General features: G+C 37.4%; 1 protein-coding gene across 1 annotated transcript in view; it reads left to right on the top strand.

Annotated features, from left to right (window-relative positions):
* The first annotated feature begins 3282 nt into the window (after window positions 1–3282).
* zcchc24 (zinc finger, CCHC domain containing 24) overlaps window positions 3283–22251 on the top strand; it is a 47092-nt gene continuing 28123 nt past the window's right edge. The window contains exons 1-2 of the mRNA XM_032552584.1: window positions 3283–3804; window positions 9510–9710. Coding sequence (XP_032408475.1) covers window positions 3565–3804; window positions 9510–9710 — 441 coding nt within the window. The 5' untranslated portion in view covers window positions 3283–3564. The remainder of the gene's footprint in view (window positions 3805–9509; window positions 9711–22251) is intronic.

Genomic DNA, 22251 nt, shown 5'->3' with positions numbered 1-22251 from the left:
CGCCAACTAACAGCGTGAAACCAAGCAGCAGTGACATCGAGGTAACATCATGACGTACTCTGTTGTTGCGCTATGTCCACTTTTTTACAGGATCCATGCCCAAGGTATAGACCTGAGTATATTGGAGTATGTTGGCCACATGGATTTTCCGCCCTTCAGACAAAAAAATCCATTGTTACACAGATCAGGTGATTCGTCTAAATGTAATAAAAGATGTCACCATGCTATTTTTAGTCAACACCGTTGGAAAATGTGCACAACAAGCCAAACGTGTTCCTGCTCAAATGTAAGTATGAGTAATGACAGATACATGTAGACAATATGATAAAGAAGTCTTGGGGGTTTTGCTATTTAAGGCTTTAAGCCTCACTGTGTCCCATTCTTGGCTGGGAAAGTATATTTTATCTTTTTTTTTTTTTTTACATTGATCTAATAGCTCATCTATGATAAATAATTAACTGAGTTCTACTTTATTGAGATGTTTCTTAACGTCTTCCCTCATGGCTGTGACTCATTGAGGAAGAGTGTTAGGATAAGGAGTAGTGCTACAAGCCTTATGGTAAATTTGATGTATTCTTTTGGCCTTAGATGTACTAAGTGGTAAAGACTTGTATTTGCGTAAATATTATTGGTGCCATTTATTGTTTTTGATTCAAATTAATGTAAATATTGTTTCCTTGTTTTATGATCGCTCCCTTTCTTAGTTCCTTCCTGAGGTTCACTCAAGGTAGTCTGGGTACAAAAGGCAGCTAGAAGTCGTCAGTGTGTGATGTTGTTGGTGAACACATGACATACTGTTTGATAAAATCAATCCACCACAAATTTTGTTTAATTGTCATGCTTCTCTATTAAACATTGAGACACCACCGGTGTCTCAAAGGTGTTTCGGCCCTGCAGAAACTGAGAATGTCCAAAGTACTTACAAATAGCTAATTCAGTTGTAAGCTTAGAACTGAATTAAAATCTGTTATACCAGTAAAATCACAGAAAACATTGTCTCAAGGCACTCAATGACAAGATAAACCGGGGAATTGTTCTTTAAGTTTGGGTCTATCTCTATTGGTCTAGTGTTTTTTTGTTTTTTTTTACACAAATCCCCACACAGGTCTAATTCTGTTTCAGATAGATTCGCCACAAGAGGGAGCTCTTTCAAAAGTTTTCTCTTTCATACGCTATGCAACGTCTCATATGGTCTGTAACCATTCGGTTTTCTGAATGCATGCAGGGACAACCAATAAAAAATATACGTGACAGAGAACTGTAACTCCTTAATTGATACTGCCTGTCTGATTGTTGGACTGAGTGGTCATTGTTAATCTTACATGAAGATATCTTCAGAAAGCTGAGAATGAATAATCATAACCAGAAACTGCCCAAAGCATAAGCAAACCAAGCTGCTGCTTTGGATCTCCAGGCCTGCAGAGGGTTCTCAGGAATACCCAAATTCTTACAGATTCTTACAAAAACAGTACAGGTTTATAAACATCAAATTGTTGTTCTGACTTTGAAAAAATTAGCCTACACTTGACGTTTTATAAATATAAAAAAAACCAGAAACGATTTGATATGTAAGAGAGCTTAAAAATGCTGGAAGATGGCCCTGGGTTTGAATTGTTTGCCTGTTCTCCTCATGCATCCCTGGGTTTTCTCTTGGTACACCAACTTCAACTCCAAAAACATGCATAGTGGGCTAACTGGCCTCTTTAACTTGCCCATAGGTGTGGGGGTGTGCATGCAGTGTTGTTTGTCTGGTGTCTCTCAGTGTTTTACTGTGATTGACTTCCAATCTGTCCACGGTCCACTCTGCCTCTTAACCATTGATCTCTGGAGATAAGTTTTTTTTGCTAATATGAGCCGTTGTACAGTCTAAAAGCTAACAGGAAGAGCAACTTTTGAAACAACTCTTTTTTCCATTAGGATCGTTTCACTTAATGCAGAAGCTTGTCACTTAAATAGCTTTGCAGTGCAGTGTCTCATGCATGGGGTGGAGGACAGTGACCAGGAGTGACGTTAGTTTGGCTACAGTTCTCCGGTGACACACCGCCTGCACTGGGTCGAGGGGACATCCCTGCACAGATATGCCCTTCCTGATCAGCTTATCCAGTTGTTTCCGCTCAGCTGTTGATAAGAAGCTGCTGCGGCAGACCACGGAATAGATTACTGATGCCAGAGCAGAAACGAAAGGTGTTCAGCAGCGTTCATGGACTCCAAAATACCTCAGTCTCCAAAACCCAATTTAAAAAAAAAAAAGGCATTTAGAGATAAATTTTCCAATGCATTTAAATTCTTGTAGAGAAAAGAAAAATCACAGTTCTATCAATTACAGAAAATCATCCAGCTTTTGTAAATTTTGATGTGATTCACACCCTTCCAAAGTTCAACCATCTCATCTTTCAGAACATGTTCCCTAGCGACTCAGGGATCACCAGTTTTCTTTGTCAATTGTGAGATTGGTCTGATTGATTTCAGTTAATGAATGAATGAATGAATGAATATACTTTATTAATCCCGCAGAGAGAAATTCACATATTTCAGTACAACCTGTAAAAACATTTAGGCAGCCCTTCACCCAGAGAGGGAGTGCCACCCTTCAGTATGATACTATTCATTTTTTAAGCTTATACTTTAGCTTAGCTTATTTCTACAGGTTAGTAAAATTGAACTTCTATGAAAAATATTGCAGTTACAGAGTGGCCCAGCCAGACTTCAGACTTGAATCCAATGGAGGAGCTCTCGAGGTAGCTCAAGATTGGTAAGGAGGCTTTCCAGCTTACAGCAATATTTCCCAACCCTGGTCCTTAAGGCACACTCTCCCACATGTTTTAGAGGTTTCCCTGCTTTAATGTGCCTGATTCAACTGATTGCAGTTCAACAAATGCCTGTTAATCAGTCATCAGTGGAAATCAGCTGGATTTCCATTGATGACTGGACTGAAGCAAGGAAATACCTAAAACATGCAGGGCAGTGTGCCTGGAGGACCAGGGTTGGGAAAACGCTGCGTTACAGCTTATTATAAATAGCAAATATAAAACCTCAATATGTCAGTGGACACAATTAAGTCAAACCCCTGAAACTATAGGGTTGTCATGTCTTTAAATATTTGTCCATATATATTTCAGAGATGTAAAACAAACTCCAACTCAAATGAAATCTGATTTAGTTAAGATTTTCATTTATTGCTTCAGCTACCAAAACGTGTATGAAAACTGTACTTCAAAGAATATTGATACACTTTACGCTGATTGGCTGTGCGTCTAAGATGACGCAGAGCGCACTCATTGAATATTCAAAAAGAGCGTCTCTGCCCTGCTGCATTAAAGTCGGATAGCGGACCATGGGGAGAAAAGGAAAAGTTTTAATTCTGAGATGTTAGCGCAATGACTTTTTAGTAACAATCATATGGGACGAGGCTCCCCGGCGTGAGGAGGGCAGGGTGATTTACAGGAAGAAGCGACACCGACTGCCGGGGCAGGGTGAACGGGACAGCGAGAGAACTTGGGAGAGTTGAGACGAGTACAACAGTCAGCGGTGGAAAATCCAGCTTTGCGCCTATTGATTTGAAAGATGAGCTTGCTGTCTGCCATAGATACGAGCGCCTCCGTGTACCAGCCCGCGCAGCTTCTCAACTGGGTCTATCTCTCCCTGCAAGACCCCCACCAGACCAGCGCCTTTGACGCGTTCAGACCCGAACCCAACTCTTCCCACACGGATCTCAACTTCAGCAAGACTCCCGCAGCGGCGGACCTGAGCACTTCCCTGAACTCCAACTATCTCAACAACTTTTTCCAGCTGCAGCGCAATGAGGTGAAACATGCTCCGCAACACACAGATCTGAGCCTGTTTGCGATCATGTCAGCTGAGCTGTGTGGGCAGCAAAATGTTCCAGGGGGTTTCTAGCAGGACGGCTATGCGGGACATCATGCATACACTTTTTATAATTACTGTTTGGTGGACAGCTGTAGAATGTGCCTTTAAACAGTATTAGCTATTAAAATATAATGTTTATATTTATTTACAGGGCCGGCCCTATTGTTTTTTGGGCCGTACTAAACACTGTCAGTCACTGGAGCTCCACTAATGCCACCCATGTTTAAACATTGATGCATTACACATCAAACTTGGCCATTGTTATAGCAGTTTGGTAACAGGTGGGGCATATAAACCACAAGGCTACTTCATAGATGTTAACCTATTCAACATAAAATATTCTACTTAGAAAAATTTCCTACAGTCTGACTACATTATTTTACATATAGATACCTATATTAAACACCCAAAAAACTATTGTAAACCTGACCTGTGCTAGTACTCTCTAGTACTCCAACACCTCCAAATTGGTTTTGGAGCAGCTGCTTTGATTTGGGGCCCTTTAAAAAAATCACAGCTCGATTATTGTCATCTTTATATTCATAGTCACTTATTTATGCATTATGCATCTAAGATCATCATTATTGTTGTTATTGTACAACAATAGAAATAACTATGTGTCAGTTGTGTGACCATATGCTGTCTGTTGCCCACTCTTGGGGCCAATACTTAGTTTTTCTATGCCTTAAGTTGATTATTCACATTTTATAATAGAGTTATTTCATGAAACTTAATGCAATATATATATATATATATATATATATATATATATATATATATATATATATATATATATATATATATATATATATATTAGGGATCCACTCTAAAACTGGATCCCTCTAAATCCACAGAAATAAATCTGGTAAAATTATGAAAACTTTGAGATGCTCACATCATAACATGAAGATTTTTTTTCATTCAAGCACACAAACTTAATTTACCCTTCTTTCCCCATCGTCAGTGAATAATCCCTTAAAGGGGTCCATTTTCTACATGTCAATATGTTTCAATTAAGGGTAAATTGGAAAATATTGAGTTAAAATATGCATTGCTTGGATATATTTCTGTGCTGCAGATGAAAATAGAGCTCCTCTCTGTCTGGAGAGAACCGGCCACTGCTGGGGTCTGCTGTCTCTCCCTCCTTCAAATAGACCAGGTTGTGCAAACAAAAATCTGTACTTGTTTACATATTGTCTATTTTTGTAGCTCTGTGTAATTTTAGGGACAAATATGCTTATAATGTGTACCGGGTGCTAATCTGATACTCCAGACCGCAGTGTGCAAAAAACAGCACCCAGGCAGGCAACCGCACCCCTAAACCTCAGCCCTGTAAACACACATGTGTACATGCAGCACGCCATTAAAAAACAATTACTTACTGAACATGCTAGTGCAAAAATATACAGCTATAAGTGTTAATTACACCTCAGTTTAGTTTACCCTAGGTCAAGTTTTGGACACACCAAGTTTTGGACCTAGCATACTATAATATGGTACCCAGGTAGAGCTTTTCAACTCATTTAACATGAGAAGTGTGCAGGAAACTGCACTTTCACATTGCATATGACATGCAGTTGCTTAATTCTTTTCAACCCATATGGTTTTGAAGTGTTTTCAAACTGTGAGAACACACAGAGTCTGGAAACGGTTTAAAAGGTGGGGTCATTTTCAATTTAATGCACAGATCAAGCCAAGCGAAATAACCCACTGCAGACTGGTAATGGATGAGATGAGTAATGCTGAATGCTATTGTTTTTGCAGTCTAATTGGAGCGAGATTGGAATATATTGTTCCAACATGTATTCCACAGAAAATATCTGCTGTCAGTTTAGATTTAATATAAGCTAGTTTTTGGGAAAGTATTTAAATGAAACCTTTTAACCTTTCTCAACATTTTGTGCAAATCTAAATCATTCTACACATCAGTTAAATCCACTAGACAGCTCCATCCTGCTTGAAATATATCAGTGTTTGATTAACTTCCCCACATCACATTGTGACAACTCATCCTTTGGATCTGTTTAAACAGCCGCAGATGTGCTGGACTTGTTCAGATCTCTTTAGCACTTGCTTGAAGAGAGACGGTTCAGAGGTTTTTAAGCCTCTATTTAAAGGTTATAAGCAGTTAATGTCTATCCTTGAGTAGATAACTCTCAGGATGTCTTAATTTAGTTTAAACCAAAATGATCAGATCCCAGAGGTTGAAGATAGCAGCTAGAGGAGACAGATTTGACTTCTTCAGTCTTAAATCAATTCCAGTCTCCAGAATGCCATAGCAGGTTTATCTGATTGCCGTGATGCGAATCATGAAGCCATTGTCAAGTGTTCAGTGGGTTGTTGTTTACACAGAGACCAAGGAGTATTTACACAGAAAATAAAGTTAGAGGGAGATGAGGCACCAAAGATCTCCTTGCATGAAACAAGTAATGAACATGTTAAACTTTTGAGATGAGGAGTCTGAGATTTCATAACTTCATTTGGTTTGGTTCTCTTTCTCAATACACAACAGACGAGACCACCTTGGAAATGTTATGCAGTTGCAACATCTGCTTGTTTGTGACGATATCACAAGAAGCTGTCCAGTATGGCAAGCCATTAGTACATTTAATCGAAACCTATTTCTGATTCCTATTTGAACTATAGATATCTGAAATGAGAGTATCTCCTGGTACATGTTCAGACTGAGCGTTCACATTACTAATTCTAGGCAGGACGGATATGTAGGTGCAACTGCGAGCCCAATACCCGTGGAAAGTGTGAAGTTATTTGATCTTGGGAGAATGAGGTTTGATATGAGAGAAATATTGATTATAGATAGAAATCAGATCCAATTCTGCAGCAGTGTAGAAAATAAAATGAAAAAAGAGCACATAATGGGCTACATAGGTTACACAGACACAGAGTGAGGACATAACATTTTCAGATCACACAAACGTCTTCTTTGTGTCTGCTCTATCTTCTCAAAGCTACAATTGCAACAGATGGGTGCTAAAACTGAGCTGGGTTCTGCTAGTGGTCTCTTGCTAAAAGGGAGATTTTTCCTTTCCAGTGTTTCCACATGCTTGCTTGGGACAGGGGATTGCTGCAACGTTAAAAAAATTATTCAATTTACTAGCTATAGTCTATCTAGCTATATGTTCGTTCATTTGATAGTAATGAACGAAGTTACCAACTTGCGTAATAAACTGAGCCCGATTGCATTTTCTCATTAGTAGGATTAAGATGGAATAATGTAATTGGATTTTAATCTGTTCATATAGTATGAGTGAAATGGAATGAATAGACTATATATTTATATTCATAAATGAGACGCTCATCTCCTACCATAGAAGGGTGCGTTTGATTTATTAACCATGGACAAGTTCTCTGAAACTGAACTCTGTATTAAATAATGTTGGGTCATTTGAAACAAAATAATTTTACATGATCTCTGACATCTTGTTATCTCTATGCTAACCTAGTGCCACTACAAAGACTCCTCAGTCGTCTTTTTTTTGTTGTTGTTTTTGCTTTTTCCAAAAATACCGCATTAACTGGTGTTTATTTTGCTAGTTTTCTTTTATTGTAAATGCATATGAATATTTGTAGTTGGGTAAATATTATATCTTACTTTCAAAATTATTCACAACAGTTAACATTTATTTAGATGTTAAATTGAATGTCTCAAGCTAGATTTATGTGTAGAATGATAAGAATTTAAACTCAGGAAGCTACAGCAGCTCTGTGTTTTAGTGAGACTAGATGAAATGCCTCCAATAGGAGAGTCTTAATTTCACTCATTAGAGACTTGGGACTTGACTTGGAAAAAAACAATTTAACAAGTCTTAATAAATTCTGGTCTAAGGAGTGTGTCAAACTGCCTGACTAGCTGCTAGTGCCAGAAGAAGATCAGATGGTCGGGAAAGTACCAGCATTCACATTGAATCCCACTGAATGTTGTATTAAATTAATCAGGTGATAATATAGACATTTATTTGCATGATTATTGAGCCAAATAATGTGATTTGTATAGCTAAGCTGTGTTCCTGTATGGTGATAATCTGTATAAATTCAAATTAAAACAGCTCAAACATTTAATTACATTTATTTCAGTTTATTAATATAGCACCAATTCAAAATAAATATTCTCTCAAGGTACTTCACAAAAAAAAAAAATTACATTCATTGACTTCAGATGTGATGCTTATAGAATTGTAATGTCGCGGTGCGGTACTTGCTCTTGGCAGTGAAAACCAAACCAGTTCTTCCAGAACCAGTAAAGGTTCTGCTCTGCTGGAAGACAGGTACAAGAGATTTAAGTCCTTTATAGCTGTTTTACAAAACCACACTGAAAAGATACTGAACTCTCCCTCTGAATGGCAGAGTGCTTCCTCTTTAGAGTTATCTCTTGTAGCCACTCACTCAGACACACAAATACACAAAATAAACAAACTCTCCCGCTCCATTAGCGGAGGTGTGTGAAATCTCTTTCTCTTGTGTAGGCAGATAATGGTTTGAAGCCAAACAGAGAGGGAAAATGTGACACATCATAAACAGAGCAAAGTTGTTTTGTGTAATTGTTAAAATAATTTCACAATCCTCTCCAAATTTTTCTAGTTACAGACGGCAGAGAATCAAAGCGGCTCCTGCCAGCAGAGAAGAAACACATGGCACATGGAAAACTCCAAGAAACTAAAGAGCTGTAATGTTTGATTTACAAAGGCTGCATGTAATAAATGAACATGAGTCTTAAGGCTGGAGCTGTTTAGCAAGACAATCTTACAGCCTCCAGATAAAGATTTGGCTTTCAGTCGTGGCAAAGCTGCCAAGGCTAAAGTTTCTTTGCTTTGCAACATTAAACACCAACAGTAACATTTCAAGCCAGACATAAACCTGAGTCTCGAGAGTTTCTTATTTCTTATGGCTGAGAGTCATAAGAAATAGTGAAAGTGTGGATTTCACTCTGTTTTTACTTGCAATTTGTGTATCACATATTTGCTATTTAGTTAAACTGCTCTGATTTAAGGCAGATGTCAAGCAAGATTATCTATTGCTATGTTCCCTCAAGGTTAATGAGACGGCTTTGTGAAATATGTAAGCTTGCTCTAAAACTGGCCTACTTTTCCCGAGAAGCGGGTTGCTGTCTTGTGTTTTGTATTGCAATTTAACTGGGGAAGACAGGGATGGAGAGGAAAGGGGCTGCAAGTATTGCTTTCCCTGTTTTTAATATGCAGAGGGCATCCTCTATGAATTCACTGGGCCTGGTTGCATGCAAGGCTGTGTTCTGTCGCCGACAACAAACCGACAGAGGCTAGTTTACCGCCAACAGCGTGTGGTGACATTGCTGATGGCTGATGGCTCTATGGCTGGCCATAGAGAGCATGTCTCTCATCTTGTTTACAGTGAGTCATCCGTTGTAAAGCCCTGTCTTTCTCCGTGGACATGCTCAGTACTTTTCCAGTTCATAAGCACAGCTGGGCTCATCGCCAGATGTTCTGAATTAAATAAGAGAAATGGTCTTGGAGGCCTCACATGTTTTTCTCGCAGCAGAAAATAGAACCGTTAAATATGAAGTGAAAATCTGTTGAAGGAAAACAAAGACGGCACATTGTGTAAAAGCACTGTGTTGAATCGGAGTCTTGTCTGTTCCTGTTTTGTAGGCCATAAACAACAACGTGTATAAGAATGTATCTCCCTATGGATCGCTGAACAACATCGTGGATGGACTCAACTCCCTTACGGACCATTTCTCAGACCTTTCCCTTTCTTCAGAGCCGAGGAAACCCAACAAAAGACCCCCACCCAACTACCTGTGCCACCTGTGCTTCAACAAGGGCCATTACATCAAAGACTGCCCTCAGGTGAGACACACATGTACTCTGGTCCTACTGACACTTATATTATATATATAACAATGGATTTATCAATTGGAGGATATAGTTTTCCAGTACTTACTTAGCAATATTACACATTGCATTAAAAAGTTAAGCATTCATATTTTGCCTTCTTACTATATAATGTATAGTATTGACACTCCTTGAACTTTACCACATTCTCTCATGTTAGAAACACACATTTCTATTTATATTTTAGTGAGATTTTATGTAATAGACTAACACAATAGATACATTGCTGAATGAAAGGAAAAGGACGCATGGTTTTCAAAGTCAATTTGCAAATAAAATCAGAAATTGTGCTGAGCATCTGCCCCACGCCCCTGAGCCAGCATGTTTTAGGGTTATACACCTTCCACCTTTGAACATCTAAACTGAACGTTTTGACCCTTTTTCTTTACACACATAAGGTGAAGCTCCAGTTTCAATGCTGTTGCAGTCACCAACTGACTTTTATGTCTGCATTTAGCTACATCCATTTTCCTATCCTCTCCTTGCTTAATATGTGTCCGGCTGTAACCACTACCATGCTAGTGCTAAACTGTAAACAGGGATTCTTGTAGTTTTTTTTTCAGCAGTGACTTTCTTCTTGTCCCTTCTCCTTTAAAGCCAGATATTTGACGTACACAATTTATGTTTGTCCTTAACAGACTCTCCCACTGAACTATGGATCACTGTAGCTCCTCCAGAGTTAGCATTCTGGCTCTACAGTATATCTGATTAATGCTCTCCTCTCCTCACCAAGCCTGTCAGATTATCTCCATATCTTTGTAGGTTTGCAGTTTTGTAGTCTTTTCTTTTTAGGGTGATTGGTTGAACTGTGCTCCATGAGAAGTTTTTGCTTGATGTATTGTTTTATTACATAACCGTGCTTTAGACATCTCTATAACACCACCTCAGACCTGCCTGCTGTGTGCCTTTGTCTTTATTATTGTAGTTGTTCTTTAGTCTTCTCCAACCTCTGATGCCTTCACAGTTTTTTATTGATTAAACATGTGAACCTTTTCACAATTGAAATGAAATACATCGGGGTTTGTGGTTGTAACATGGCAAAAATGGGAAAAAGTCCAAGGGGTGTGAATACATTTGTAAAGCGCTGGCAGCCAATGATCTTGCTTCAGTCAGCTCCTGCCTTTCTCTCCCTCTCTGTTTCTCTTGCTCTTGTTGGACCTGGGCTGACCTACTTGTTGAACAGGCTGGCCTCTGTCCCCTCCAGTCATGTGTGTGCGCGTCTGTACGTACATTTGTGTGCATCTTCACAGCAAAACACGCACTCTGACTAAAAAGATGTTTAACAACCAATAATTTGTTGAGATATTTTCATTTTTTCCAGATAAGAAGTAGATCTGTGTTGCATCATAAAGTGTTTGTATGTTTAAGAATCAAGGACCATGATCAGTCAGTCAGGGATCCATCTTATCTTTAATGAATTTAAAGATAACCGATATAGAGTTACATTATCCACTCTTCCAGTTTTGTGCAAACTTTGCCTTTTAGGGTAACTAATGAGTTCCTTCTGCTTTTTTGCTAACTCACAATATGAACTTGTGTTAACCTTTGCCTAAAGAATCTTGATGTTTAAGCTTCTGATTTACTATTTGCTGAAGTTAATAAGACAAGGTCTTTGTTTCTGCTAAATGGTCCCGGGCGATGGAAGATGCACATATTTAAAAGTTCTAAAATCCACTGGAAAGAAACAAAACAATGACCAAGTTACATAATGATCTGTTGCATCAGCTACACAATATTCAGACGTCGCAGGAAAAAAACCTCCAGGTCAAGTTGCTGCCGGCTGCTGTTGGCAGGATGAAGGAAGCATCCTCACACATGAGGATATGAGGACACACGAAGTTCAGAAAGGGAAAATCACTGCAACAGGCTGAAATTAAAAAATATTGTAGTCTTTTATGCTTTGTGCTTGAAGATGGGATGAAATTTAGTCACATACAAGTGTAGAAATCATGAATTGGTGCTTATTTTTTAAATTTCTGGTGTTAGTTGTTTTTTTGCATTTTGCCTCAGATTTAGTTTGATAAATGAGTTACAGAAATAATGTTCGAATAATTGCTAGTTGAGTGAGTAAATTCTCTAATCTGAGCACCAGGTTCTATAATGCGTTGATATTTTAGAAAAAAGAATAATTTCCTGAAGGATTTTTCTTTTTTTCAACTCCATAGATTAATACCTTCCATCAATCTATTTAGGACAATACTTAGCTCTCTCATCAATGATGACTGCTTCAGCCACTCATTACTAGGGGTACATAATATATTGCTAATTTATCACCATTGCAATTTTCATATTGCAAAGAACCACTTGGATTGTAATAAATATTATCTAATTATATGTCATGACGCTAAAGCAGACCAACATTAATACTCGTAAGTCAAAATGTCATTTTGACATATGACTTACATGATATTCCAAAAACATTACATGATTTTATAAGTTGCAATAAATCATAGAAACATATAAAAACACATTTTTATAATACATGCAATGTGTGTATTATAACAACATACATGTATTATAAAACATGTATGCACAGTATTATAAAAATGTTGCATGCTTTTATAACACTATGCTGCCCTACTCACTTTCAATTTTGAGAAACAAAGTCACAAATTATGATCTGGAGCTCACCACTTAGTATGTAACTACTAACTACACTGACAAGAAACAAGACAGACAAAAATTCAAAACTAGCATCTTCTTACAAAGCTATAAATGCATTCCATAACTTTTCAAACAGTCTGTAATGCTGTCCTTTTTCACCCCCCCCCCCCCCCCCCCCCCCCCCCCCCCCCCCCCCCCCCCCACACACACACACACATATATACTGTACATATATATATAATGAGGGCAAACTTTATAGTTGGGACTGAAGCCTGAATATGACCTAATTTCATAAAGGGAACAGCATGGCACTTTCCCATGGATGTCAACAATGTTTACTTGGAGATGTATTTTTTTGTTATTGGACTCAAGCGCTTACTAATCTTTGTTGGTTCAATTCCTCCCTTTTTGCCTCCTCTCCTTTGTCTTCTCTCTCTAGTTGAGTTACAGTTCAGCCCAGTCCTCCTAAATTACTTTTCTATGAAATAGTAATGAGGAGCACATGTGAGATTAAATTGTTTTGACTTGCTTTGTGACATATGATGACTGGTCTCAGGAGGTCTCTAAAAGACCTGAGTGCTGATAAAAAATTTCCTGGACAGCTCAGAGCTTAGTGTATGGGAATTAGATCATCTAATAAAAACTCTAATGGGAATTTCAGGTTTTATATCATGCAACATGTAACTTTTACTTTTGTTTTCCCTGGAGTAAATCTTCACCTTTGACTTGTAATGAAATTATATCACTTAATAAAGGGAGAAGGTGTATGCTAAGTCATTTTTAGTACTTACCTGTATTAATGTACATAAATGAATTAGTCTTATTGTCCATCAGATGTCAGATGGATGAATTATTGCTTTATCTTTACCAGACAATTCAAAATGAAACTGGAGATGATTAGCACTGAAATCATGATGACATTTCAGTCAGAGATTCGAAGAAAAGCCAACTTTCTGTAATTAATGAAAAGCAAAATGTATTATTAATCAAGCTATGATCTTACATGTATTTAATTAAGCTACAATAAATATGCAAATCACTAAATGTAAAGAATGATAATAATGCAAATTTTACAATTATGTCAGATGAGAAGAGAAAGTATTGAGAAGGAATTGAAATGTTCAAAATATTATTTAAACTTATTGAAGATTCTAGAGTTTATTAGTTTTCATTAGTTGAAAGAAAGGTGTTCAGGATCTGATTTTCGAAATAGGACAGAAATAGAAATAGAAATAGTCTTTATTGTCCCAGAGAGGGGAATTCAGGTAGAACAGCAGCATGTATAAAGGTCCACACAAAGAAAAGTTCTTAAAGTGTTAGAAAATATATATAGAAAACAAGAATAACAACAACAACAATAATAGTACACTGAAAAAAGAAAACAAGTGGTCCAACTAAAAAAAATGAAGTAATTTGTTATGTTGTTAATTTAAATTTATCCAAATAAATATATTAAGTTTATGAAGTTGTCACGCTAAACAAATGTAAATAAATAAAGTTTGACAAACTTAATTTGATCACAAATTAACTCAATTATTTTTAAGTTGGAGCTCCACTCTCCTTTTTCAGTGTATTGACCATAACAGAAAATACAGTGGAGTTATTGCAAATAAAAATATCAGACTCAAGATCTAAGGAATGTGCAACTGAGTCGGATCACTTTTCATAAAATGTGCATAATGTGAATGTGTATTGAACATCAAAAAAGACATACTATTTACAGTACAGTATGTCAGTTCAGAAAAACAGATGTGCAATAACAGCGGAAAAAATATTTTAAATAGATTTTGACATATTTTCTACTTAAATCCAAGAGGGACATAAATGGCTGGATGACTTAAAAGTATCAAAGCTACTTTTAATTGAAACAGCAGAACCCTCACTGATCTAATTGAATCACTGCAGGTGTGTGGTTCCCACAGTCCCATCGCTCAGCTTGACTTATGGGGAAATATTGGCATGAGAAGCTGTTGTTCCAGCTGGAAGGTCACTCAGACTGGAAGGCTGATTGTTCGGTTCCAGTTTGTTGGATGTTTTGGTGGTTCCACGATTTGGATTCAGACCACGGTTGACTAAAACAAAGATTTTTCTTCAATTAGGTTGCAAAGTGATGAGTGATTACTTTTGAGGTGTGGAGGAAAAACAAAGCAAAAGTCTTGCAGGAAAGTCACATAGTTTAGATGCATGGAATAAAGGGTATAGCACAGACAAGAACATTTATTGCAAGCAGTTTCTGCAGGGTAATGAGGTTTTACTATGACTCAGTTAGGCTGGGTCACAATCAGGCATCACGGTGACTTCACTGGTCCTTTTTTTCTCTCTGTCATAGTCAAAAACCCACCTCAGCTCTTCACAGCATGTGCTTCCTGAAGAGGAGTTGTCAAGATGGGCTGGCTCAACCAATAACAAGTGGGCTAGTTTTAACATCAGAACTATGTCACATTGTAAAGCCAAGGAAACTATAATATATAGAGAGATCTATAATAAAAACTATTGTGATAGTAAAAATACCTCTGACCTGGAGCAAGTTTCATATTTAAGGTTTCAAACTTAATATTATTTTGAAAAAAGGCTCACTTTTCACAACTTAAGAAATCGGTGAATATTTATTAAAATAATTATACCTGTATTATTTAAAAGCGTTCTGATCTTCTCATCTTCTATCTCAGCAAAATTAACTAATTTATGCTAGAAAAGGTTTGACATTATATACACAAGCATTCAAACTTATGTTACTCCACTATTTATCCACACATTATGTAAAATATTAAGTCTCATGTGTTCATTTGCACCACAGTTGTGTAATAAAATATGTCAACAGTACTTTTAAAAAAATAAACTGATACAAGTTTGTAAAAATCACAACAGTCGGACAGCTGGAGCTTTGCAGCTGATTTAGGAATTCATCTGAGCTTGTCAAAATCACTTTCAGACGTCCTCTGGTTTGTTTTTCAGCTGGTCATTAAACTGCCAACAGTAACTCAAAAACTACCAAAGTCTCCAAACAGGCTCTACAGTTCAGTCCCATTGCAGTTATTTAGGTTTCTCCTGGGTTCTTTTATCCATCAATTTACCTACCACATGTGCAATGTCTTTTAAACTCTCATTGAATGCTTTGCCAGGGACAGTTATGCCTTACATCTGGCCCTTTTCCATCACATAGTTCAGGACAATGTTTTAAGGCTGGTGCTTTTCTTCAATGATTTTATGGCTGAGAGTATTGCCTAAAGCTGGCACTTTATGTACTTATGAAATGAAATGTTAAGTCTTTAATCGCTGATCGAAGAGGACCATGATTTTGAAGCTCTTCCCTGTTAAAATGCAAACATGTTCAGCGTCATACCCAGAATTCCATATTGCTTTATAATTCTCAATATAAAAGGAACGGTCTGCTGAAAAAAATGAAAAGCTGCCTTGCCAGTAAACAAGGAGGGTAAGTTAGTCTGTGTTTCACCAAAAACATCCCAGAGTATGTTTGTCGAAGAATTGTTAGATTTTTAGTATGATATTTTCTCATTCCATATTTCTCAGTTGCACAATATGCAATCTTGACGATGTTCCTGATTGTTTACCTTGTCTGAAGTTGCTTTGCCAGTTTAAAACGAAGCGTCTGGTGAACATAGTGTGGCTAAGTTTATCAACTTGGACAGCATGAATAAGCACAATCTGATGATGTAGAAAATGTGGTGAAGAAGTATTTGCCCTCTTACAGATTGGCTCTGTTTTGTCTTATTTGTCATGGCTCGAATGACTCAGATTGTCACACAAATTTTAACATCAGACAAAGATAACCAGAGTAAACACAAAAAGCAGTTTACAACTTACAATTTAATTTTTCAAGGAAGGAAGAGCTTTTCAAAGCAACTTAGCCCCCCTTGTTAAAGCATGGATTAACTGTGTTTACCATTGTCACTAGCCACATCAAGGCCTGATTTCTGGTTGACATTTAGACTCGAGAAATCACTCATTTAGCAATTGTCTGACAACACAAATAAGGCAAAAAAATCTATCAAAAATCATTGCAGTCTGGAACAGTCTGGAAATGGTTACAAAGCCATTTGTAAGGCTTTGGTACTCCAAACACAGTGAGAGCCAATTTACACAAATGGAGAAAACACAGAACAGTGGTGTGCATTCCTAGGAGTGGCCAACCTATCAAAATGACTCCAAGAGTGCATCGACAACTCATCAAGGTCACAATAGACCCAGAACATATGAAGCACTAAAAGCTTAGTTGCCTCAATTAAGTTCAGTGCTCATGATTCATCAATAAAACAAAACAGCACAAAGAGCTGTCTTAAATTTCTGAAAGAAAACATTTTTATGATCCCCAAGAGTTTTTGGTCATGTATTTTGTGGACTGATGAGTCAAAGTGGAACGTTTTGAAAGGTGTTCATCCCATCTGGCCAAAGAGTGTGATGGTCTGGGACTATTTTGTTGTTTCAAGACCTAGGTGACTTGAAGTCATTAATGGAACAATGAGTCTTCTCCTTTTTTGAAAATCTTGAGGGAGAAAATTTGCCCATCATTACATTCAAGCACTTGGGTTATGCAGGAGGAAAATGATGTTAAGCACAAGTCAATTTCTAAATGTCTCCAAATGCACAAAAGTAAGATTTTGGAGTTGTCTATTCAAAGTCTGGAGTTCAATCCAAACCTAGTTGATATGCTGTGGTATGACCCTGAACAGACCACCAGACTGCTGAAGTATAGCAGCTCTGCAAAGCAGAATCAGTCAAAATTCCTAACACAGCAATGTTCTTGACTTTTTGACAGTTATCGCAAACAGTTTTTAGGGTTTGGGAGTAGCTACTTTTTCCACCTTTTTTCCTTAACGGATGCCATCATTTTTCAAAAAGCAGAATTTTTCTATTTATTCACTTTATCTTTGTCTAAAATTAAGATTTGTTTGAGTACCTGAAACGTTTACGTGTCACAAAAAAGGGGACAAATATTTTTATACAGCACTGTGTAATATTCCACCTCTACTACTTACAAGCTAGGACTTTACAGCTTAGCAGAAATGACCTTTTATAGATTTTCAATATATAACATTATTTATTCTTATTTATTTGGTCTTACTTCTTTTTCTTCTCAAACATAAGTATTGAAAACACAGAGAGTAGGCATGTGAGAATTGGAAGAAAACTTTTTTGAGTGAAAGCCACAGGCCTGGCAGCAGCTGCCCAGTGCTCCCTGTCATGGGGACAGAGGTGTTATGTAAACTGGCTTTTATTCGGAAAATGAGGTCGGTCCCGTAGTTATGAGCAGAATGCCTCTCATGGCTGTGCTTTGGCAGGAGTTCAAGATGTCTTCCACTTGCACTTGCGCTTTGGTTTTTGCTCAGAGGCCTGAGTCCCTCAGCAGCTGGATACAGCTCTGATTTAAGTGATCAGAGCAATGGCATCTACTTGCTCCCTGTAGGAAGATTAATTCAGAGAATGCCACCATAGTGAGGGTGTGTGGGGGTGGGTTCTGTTGTCGTTCATGTTTTTTTGTGTCGTGAAGAGAGAGTGGGCTTTTGGGTATTATTCCTGCTCTTCCTCAAATGTTCAGGCTCTCATTCGTATCCTTCTGAGTAAAAAGCATGTATTATTTATGCATTTCTTAGAAAAGAACAAAGGAAATTCTTGTGGCATTGATTATCGGTCACTAGAACTGACAATTTGACCCATCATTTTCTTCAAGTATTTTGTGTTTTTAAATGTAGAGATATGTTTGAATTAGTACATTTAACATCTAGAGTACATAAACCAGCATTTTTTAACATAAACAAAAACTGCATTATTTTATATTCTTCTTTACATGGCTTGATTCTACAATACTTCAATGTCATGCTTCCTTCCAAACTACAAGGAAGCATGTTTAAATGTGCAGGACAACGTGATCAGGGCAGCTGATTTATATTACCGAGGCCGAAAAAACTCATGTGAATTACTAATAAATAGTTCTAAGTCCTGAACAATATGCCACTCCTACTCCCTTTGAGATTTCAGATTGTGATAAATTATAAATACAACAGCTTCTTATTATATTATGATGTGTTTTTTATCAGGATAGCACATAGTGACTGCCAACAAACATTTAAGTGAATATAAATATAAGTATATTTTAAACCTTTATATATGTGTAAAAAATGACACAAAACTATCTAGCCTTCCAACAAAATGTTTTCTATTGCTCTACTTCTCATAAAAATAAGGCAAAACAAAAAGGTTGAGTGATTTGTAATGAGACAAAAGGATTAATTCTAGGTCCCATTCGGTTCTTTGTTGATGTTCTTCATCCTACTCTACTCTTCTCCCAGCAGTCACGTAAATCTTGCAGGTTGTCATTCTGAAATTATATTCTGTATGGCTCAGAAATTCCTCCCTTCTGTTGATGGAGCTACATTTCAGTGTTTTTAATTATTTGAGAATCTCTCCTTTTGGCTCAAAGCAGCTAAATATGTCAGACTTGAGCATAATTAAAAATAACCTTGTTTAGTTTTCTCCAAAGGTTAAGGTCATATTTGTTAACGCGTCTGGGACATCAGCCATACGTGTTATTACATTTGCAAGTGATACTTCATTAGTTATCCTAATAATCCTTTGTAAGTAAGCTGAGGCATATTTTTCTCAACTCTTTACAAAGCTCTTCAGGAAAATGACAAACACTTTTTATTCAATCCCAATTCTTACATGGGGTTTTAGATTTTCCTTTGTCTGGAACTTATTCACAAGTAAATACATTTTTGCTGCACGCTGCTCAACCTTTTTGTTATCTGCTTAAAGTGTTGCTCTCTCTCTGTATCACTTAGCATATTAATTACTTTTAAATAGCTGCTTTTGCATTTCCTCTGAGCTGTTGTTCTAACCACTTAACTGTCTCCCTTACATGTAAGTAAATGGGTCCATGGAAACACAAGTGTCATCAAGGCAGTTAAAAAGTAAAAATAATAATTATAATAATGATGCTGAAAATAGATGACTCTGAGGCTTCTTAACTCAGTAAAAGAGTCTATGCTGAAGAGTGTTGTTGATTGGAAATGGCATTTTTGAGTTTTCAACTAAGCGGTCCCTGGTCAAGGCTGATAAAGCTGAAAATCATCTGATTAAAATTACAAGACAAATTCTCAGGGCATCTCTAGTTCCTTCAATAGTATTATCAGACTTTATGTATTTAAAGGACAATGTTTGCAGCGAATTGGAGCAAAAATGGACAGATAGTTCAGTATATAAATTAAAAAGGCTTGTTGAATAACCGAGGATGGATGTTATTTTATTATCTCCTCTGCCCCCCCTTTGTTACTCAGGTAAACCTATATGATTTAGCTATGGCTGAAGCTCTGTTAGCATTTATCTGAATTGTATCTGCGCCCATATGTTATCCCATCTCCTGTGATACTTCCTCACAACTCATGTGGTGTAAACTTCAGCAACAGTCTGTCCTCTTTAGACAAATGGTCACCATGGTCTCCCCTAGCAGTGTAAGGACACTGAGACCCCAAAGGGCCTCTTCACACTAGATGCAAATCACACTTGGAGTAAAGTGTGAGTTGCCAACATGTTTGCTTTTCCTTCAGTCCTGGTAATAAACATAATGACTTACCATTACAGCCCACCATGACAAACCTCAGTGGCTGTTGTTCTCACAAAACATGTTTGTTTGCCAGTGTTTACCTCTGACAAAGCTTTGATGCCTTTTTTTAAAAAAAATTGGCTGGTTGTCATGCTGGGATAATTTGCAGCATCTAAAAGATGTAATGTAGAGTGCATTATTAGAATAATATAGTAAGAATTCAAGGTATGTGTGTGGGTTCAAACGATGGATGGGAGATGTCGGTAAAAAAAAATAGTACAATTTTTGCCTTTTATTGTGCCATGCATTATCGTTGGATTGAATTGTGTTTTCAAATTTTGTGATTTTATGTTCTCCTGTGAAACCAAAATTGAAAGAAATGGATTGTCCAAACAGCAAACACACCAATCCCAACCAACCTGCCTGTTTTGAGGTTTGAGGGTCAATCAAACATGAAAAGTGATTGTCATGATAAACCAGAATTGTTATGATTTTAATGATAAATTGTATCATAATTATCTTCTGTTGGAGATATGACAAGAAAATGCACACAATCACTGAAGCAACATTTACTACATTTTATGAGGAAATGGATGGGTGACAATTTTTATAGTGATGTGTAATTTGTGGCTAATATTCAGAACATCTCTGCTTGAGGTTATCAATCCTTGCATTAAAAACCTGCAATTAAATGCCTTAACCGGATTACTGGTTTGTTCTTTTATACACTGTCTAGTGCTTCTACTGTTCCAGAGGTTATAATAGCCTTGAAGTAGCTGAAAATATTGTAAATATTTAAATGAATCTGTATATTGAAAGCAGTGCAGATGTTAAAAGAATCATATTGTTTTTGCTCTTGGGGTAAATAACATAAACAAACTTAAAGGTAGGGCTTTAAGTATCCATTGATTTGTCTTTAATGCCATCCATAATAAATGTGGTCAACACAGAGTAGGTACCTTTAGATTGAGTTTGACAATTGCATTGTCTGTGGGGTGAATTGCTTTCTAAATATGCTTGTTAAACTTTTATTTGGATCCTAAAATGAGCCCCTCAGAGATATTAAAGCAAAATGGGTTCAATGATTAAAGCAACATTACAATAGCCAACATTTAATTGGAGTTTATCCAGATACAGAAGCTCCTATAGTGACGTGTAGCTTCTATCTCACATTGAGAACAGCTCTACCTTAAATCTGCAGCTCAGGATGTGTTAGTTCTTGGTCTGGACACATGCAACTGAATTTATTAACGGTCTTGGTAGCTCTCTCTTTGATACTCAGCCTTCTGCTGATTTTGCTATAGTTCCAGGGATTATGTGGCCTAGACGTAGCTTTAGATATTTCCTGTGTGAGTGGAAAGAGCATAGATCTACATTTTTCCATTAGCTTTCTTTAGTGTGTGTTTAACCAGCTCTCACCAGAAATGGCACAATTTTGTATTTCTATTTCTTTTATATTCTTCCTGCTGTTTGCCTCTTGTGGCTTTCTAATCCATTTTCACCAGCACAGTCACACTTCAGCATTTGTCAGGAGAGAAGGCTTCGCATGTCACCTCTGTGATCCTCATCACTTTATAGAGAACGTTCTGACGTGGTTGTGACTATTTGCTATGACTGGCAGGCGCTTTAGAAGGGTCCCTGTCACGCCACTCAAGGTTGTTGTGTTTGCATGTGGTAGGTTTTCACAGCACAGTCTTGAGAATGGCACTGAATCTGGAAGGCAGCAGGAGACAGTGACAGGGGAGTGAGGGCACTTCCCCCGAAAGGAAATCAAAGTTAAAAGAATGATAAACGTGTTGTTTCCTGCCAGCTGGTTTGTGTTCTGGACAGAAATCCCACTCTTCCTCTCAATTTTTGCTGAGACAACAATCGCACCACTTCCTGTTTTGTTAACCGTGACACTGAAAACCCCGTTTCTGGGAGGCGCCGTGCTGTTACAGCAACTGAAGTCAAGTAAAGTTACAATTGGATGTGGAAAATGTTGATGGCTGATTTAAAACCGCAACTGTTGTTAAAGGACAAAAAAATGGGCATCTACTAAATAAGGTCTAGTTGACCATCAAAAAAGAAAATGTAGGCTATAATTTACAAAGATAGGAGTACGAGATACATTTAATGCTCAGTCTCTCCCCTCGCAGAGCAGATGGCTTTAATTACATACTGATGCACTCCTGCCAGGTCCAGCAGATTCGAGGAACTGTGATGCCTCCTTTCATGCCAGGTTGCAGTGTTGCTCGCTTCTCAATCTAAAACTGACTTTCTGCAAAAAAACCCAAAACATAACTGGTACAGAAGTGACAAAAACATAGAAACATATCCTATTCTTAATCT

This window comes from Xiphophorus hellerii, chromosome 22, assembly GCF_003331165.1.
Source record: "Xiphophorus hellerii strain 12219 chromosome 22, Xiphophorus_hellerii-4.1, whole genome shotgun sequence".
Lineage (NCBI taxonomy): Eukaryota > Metazoa > Chordata > Actinopteri > Cyprinodontiformes > Poeciliidae > Xiphophorus > Xiphophorus hellerii.
The sequence above is the reverse complement of the archived record's forward strand: the minus strand, read 5'-3'. Positions and strand labels throughout refer to the sequence as shown.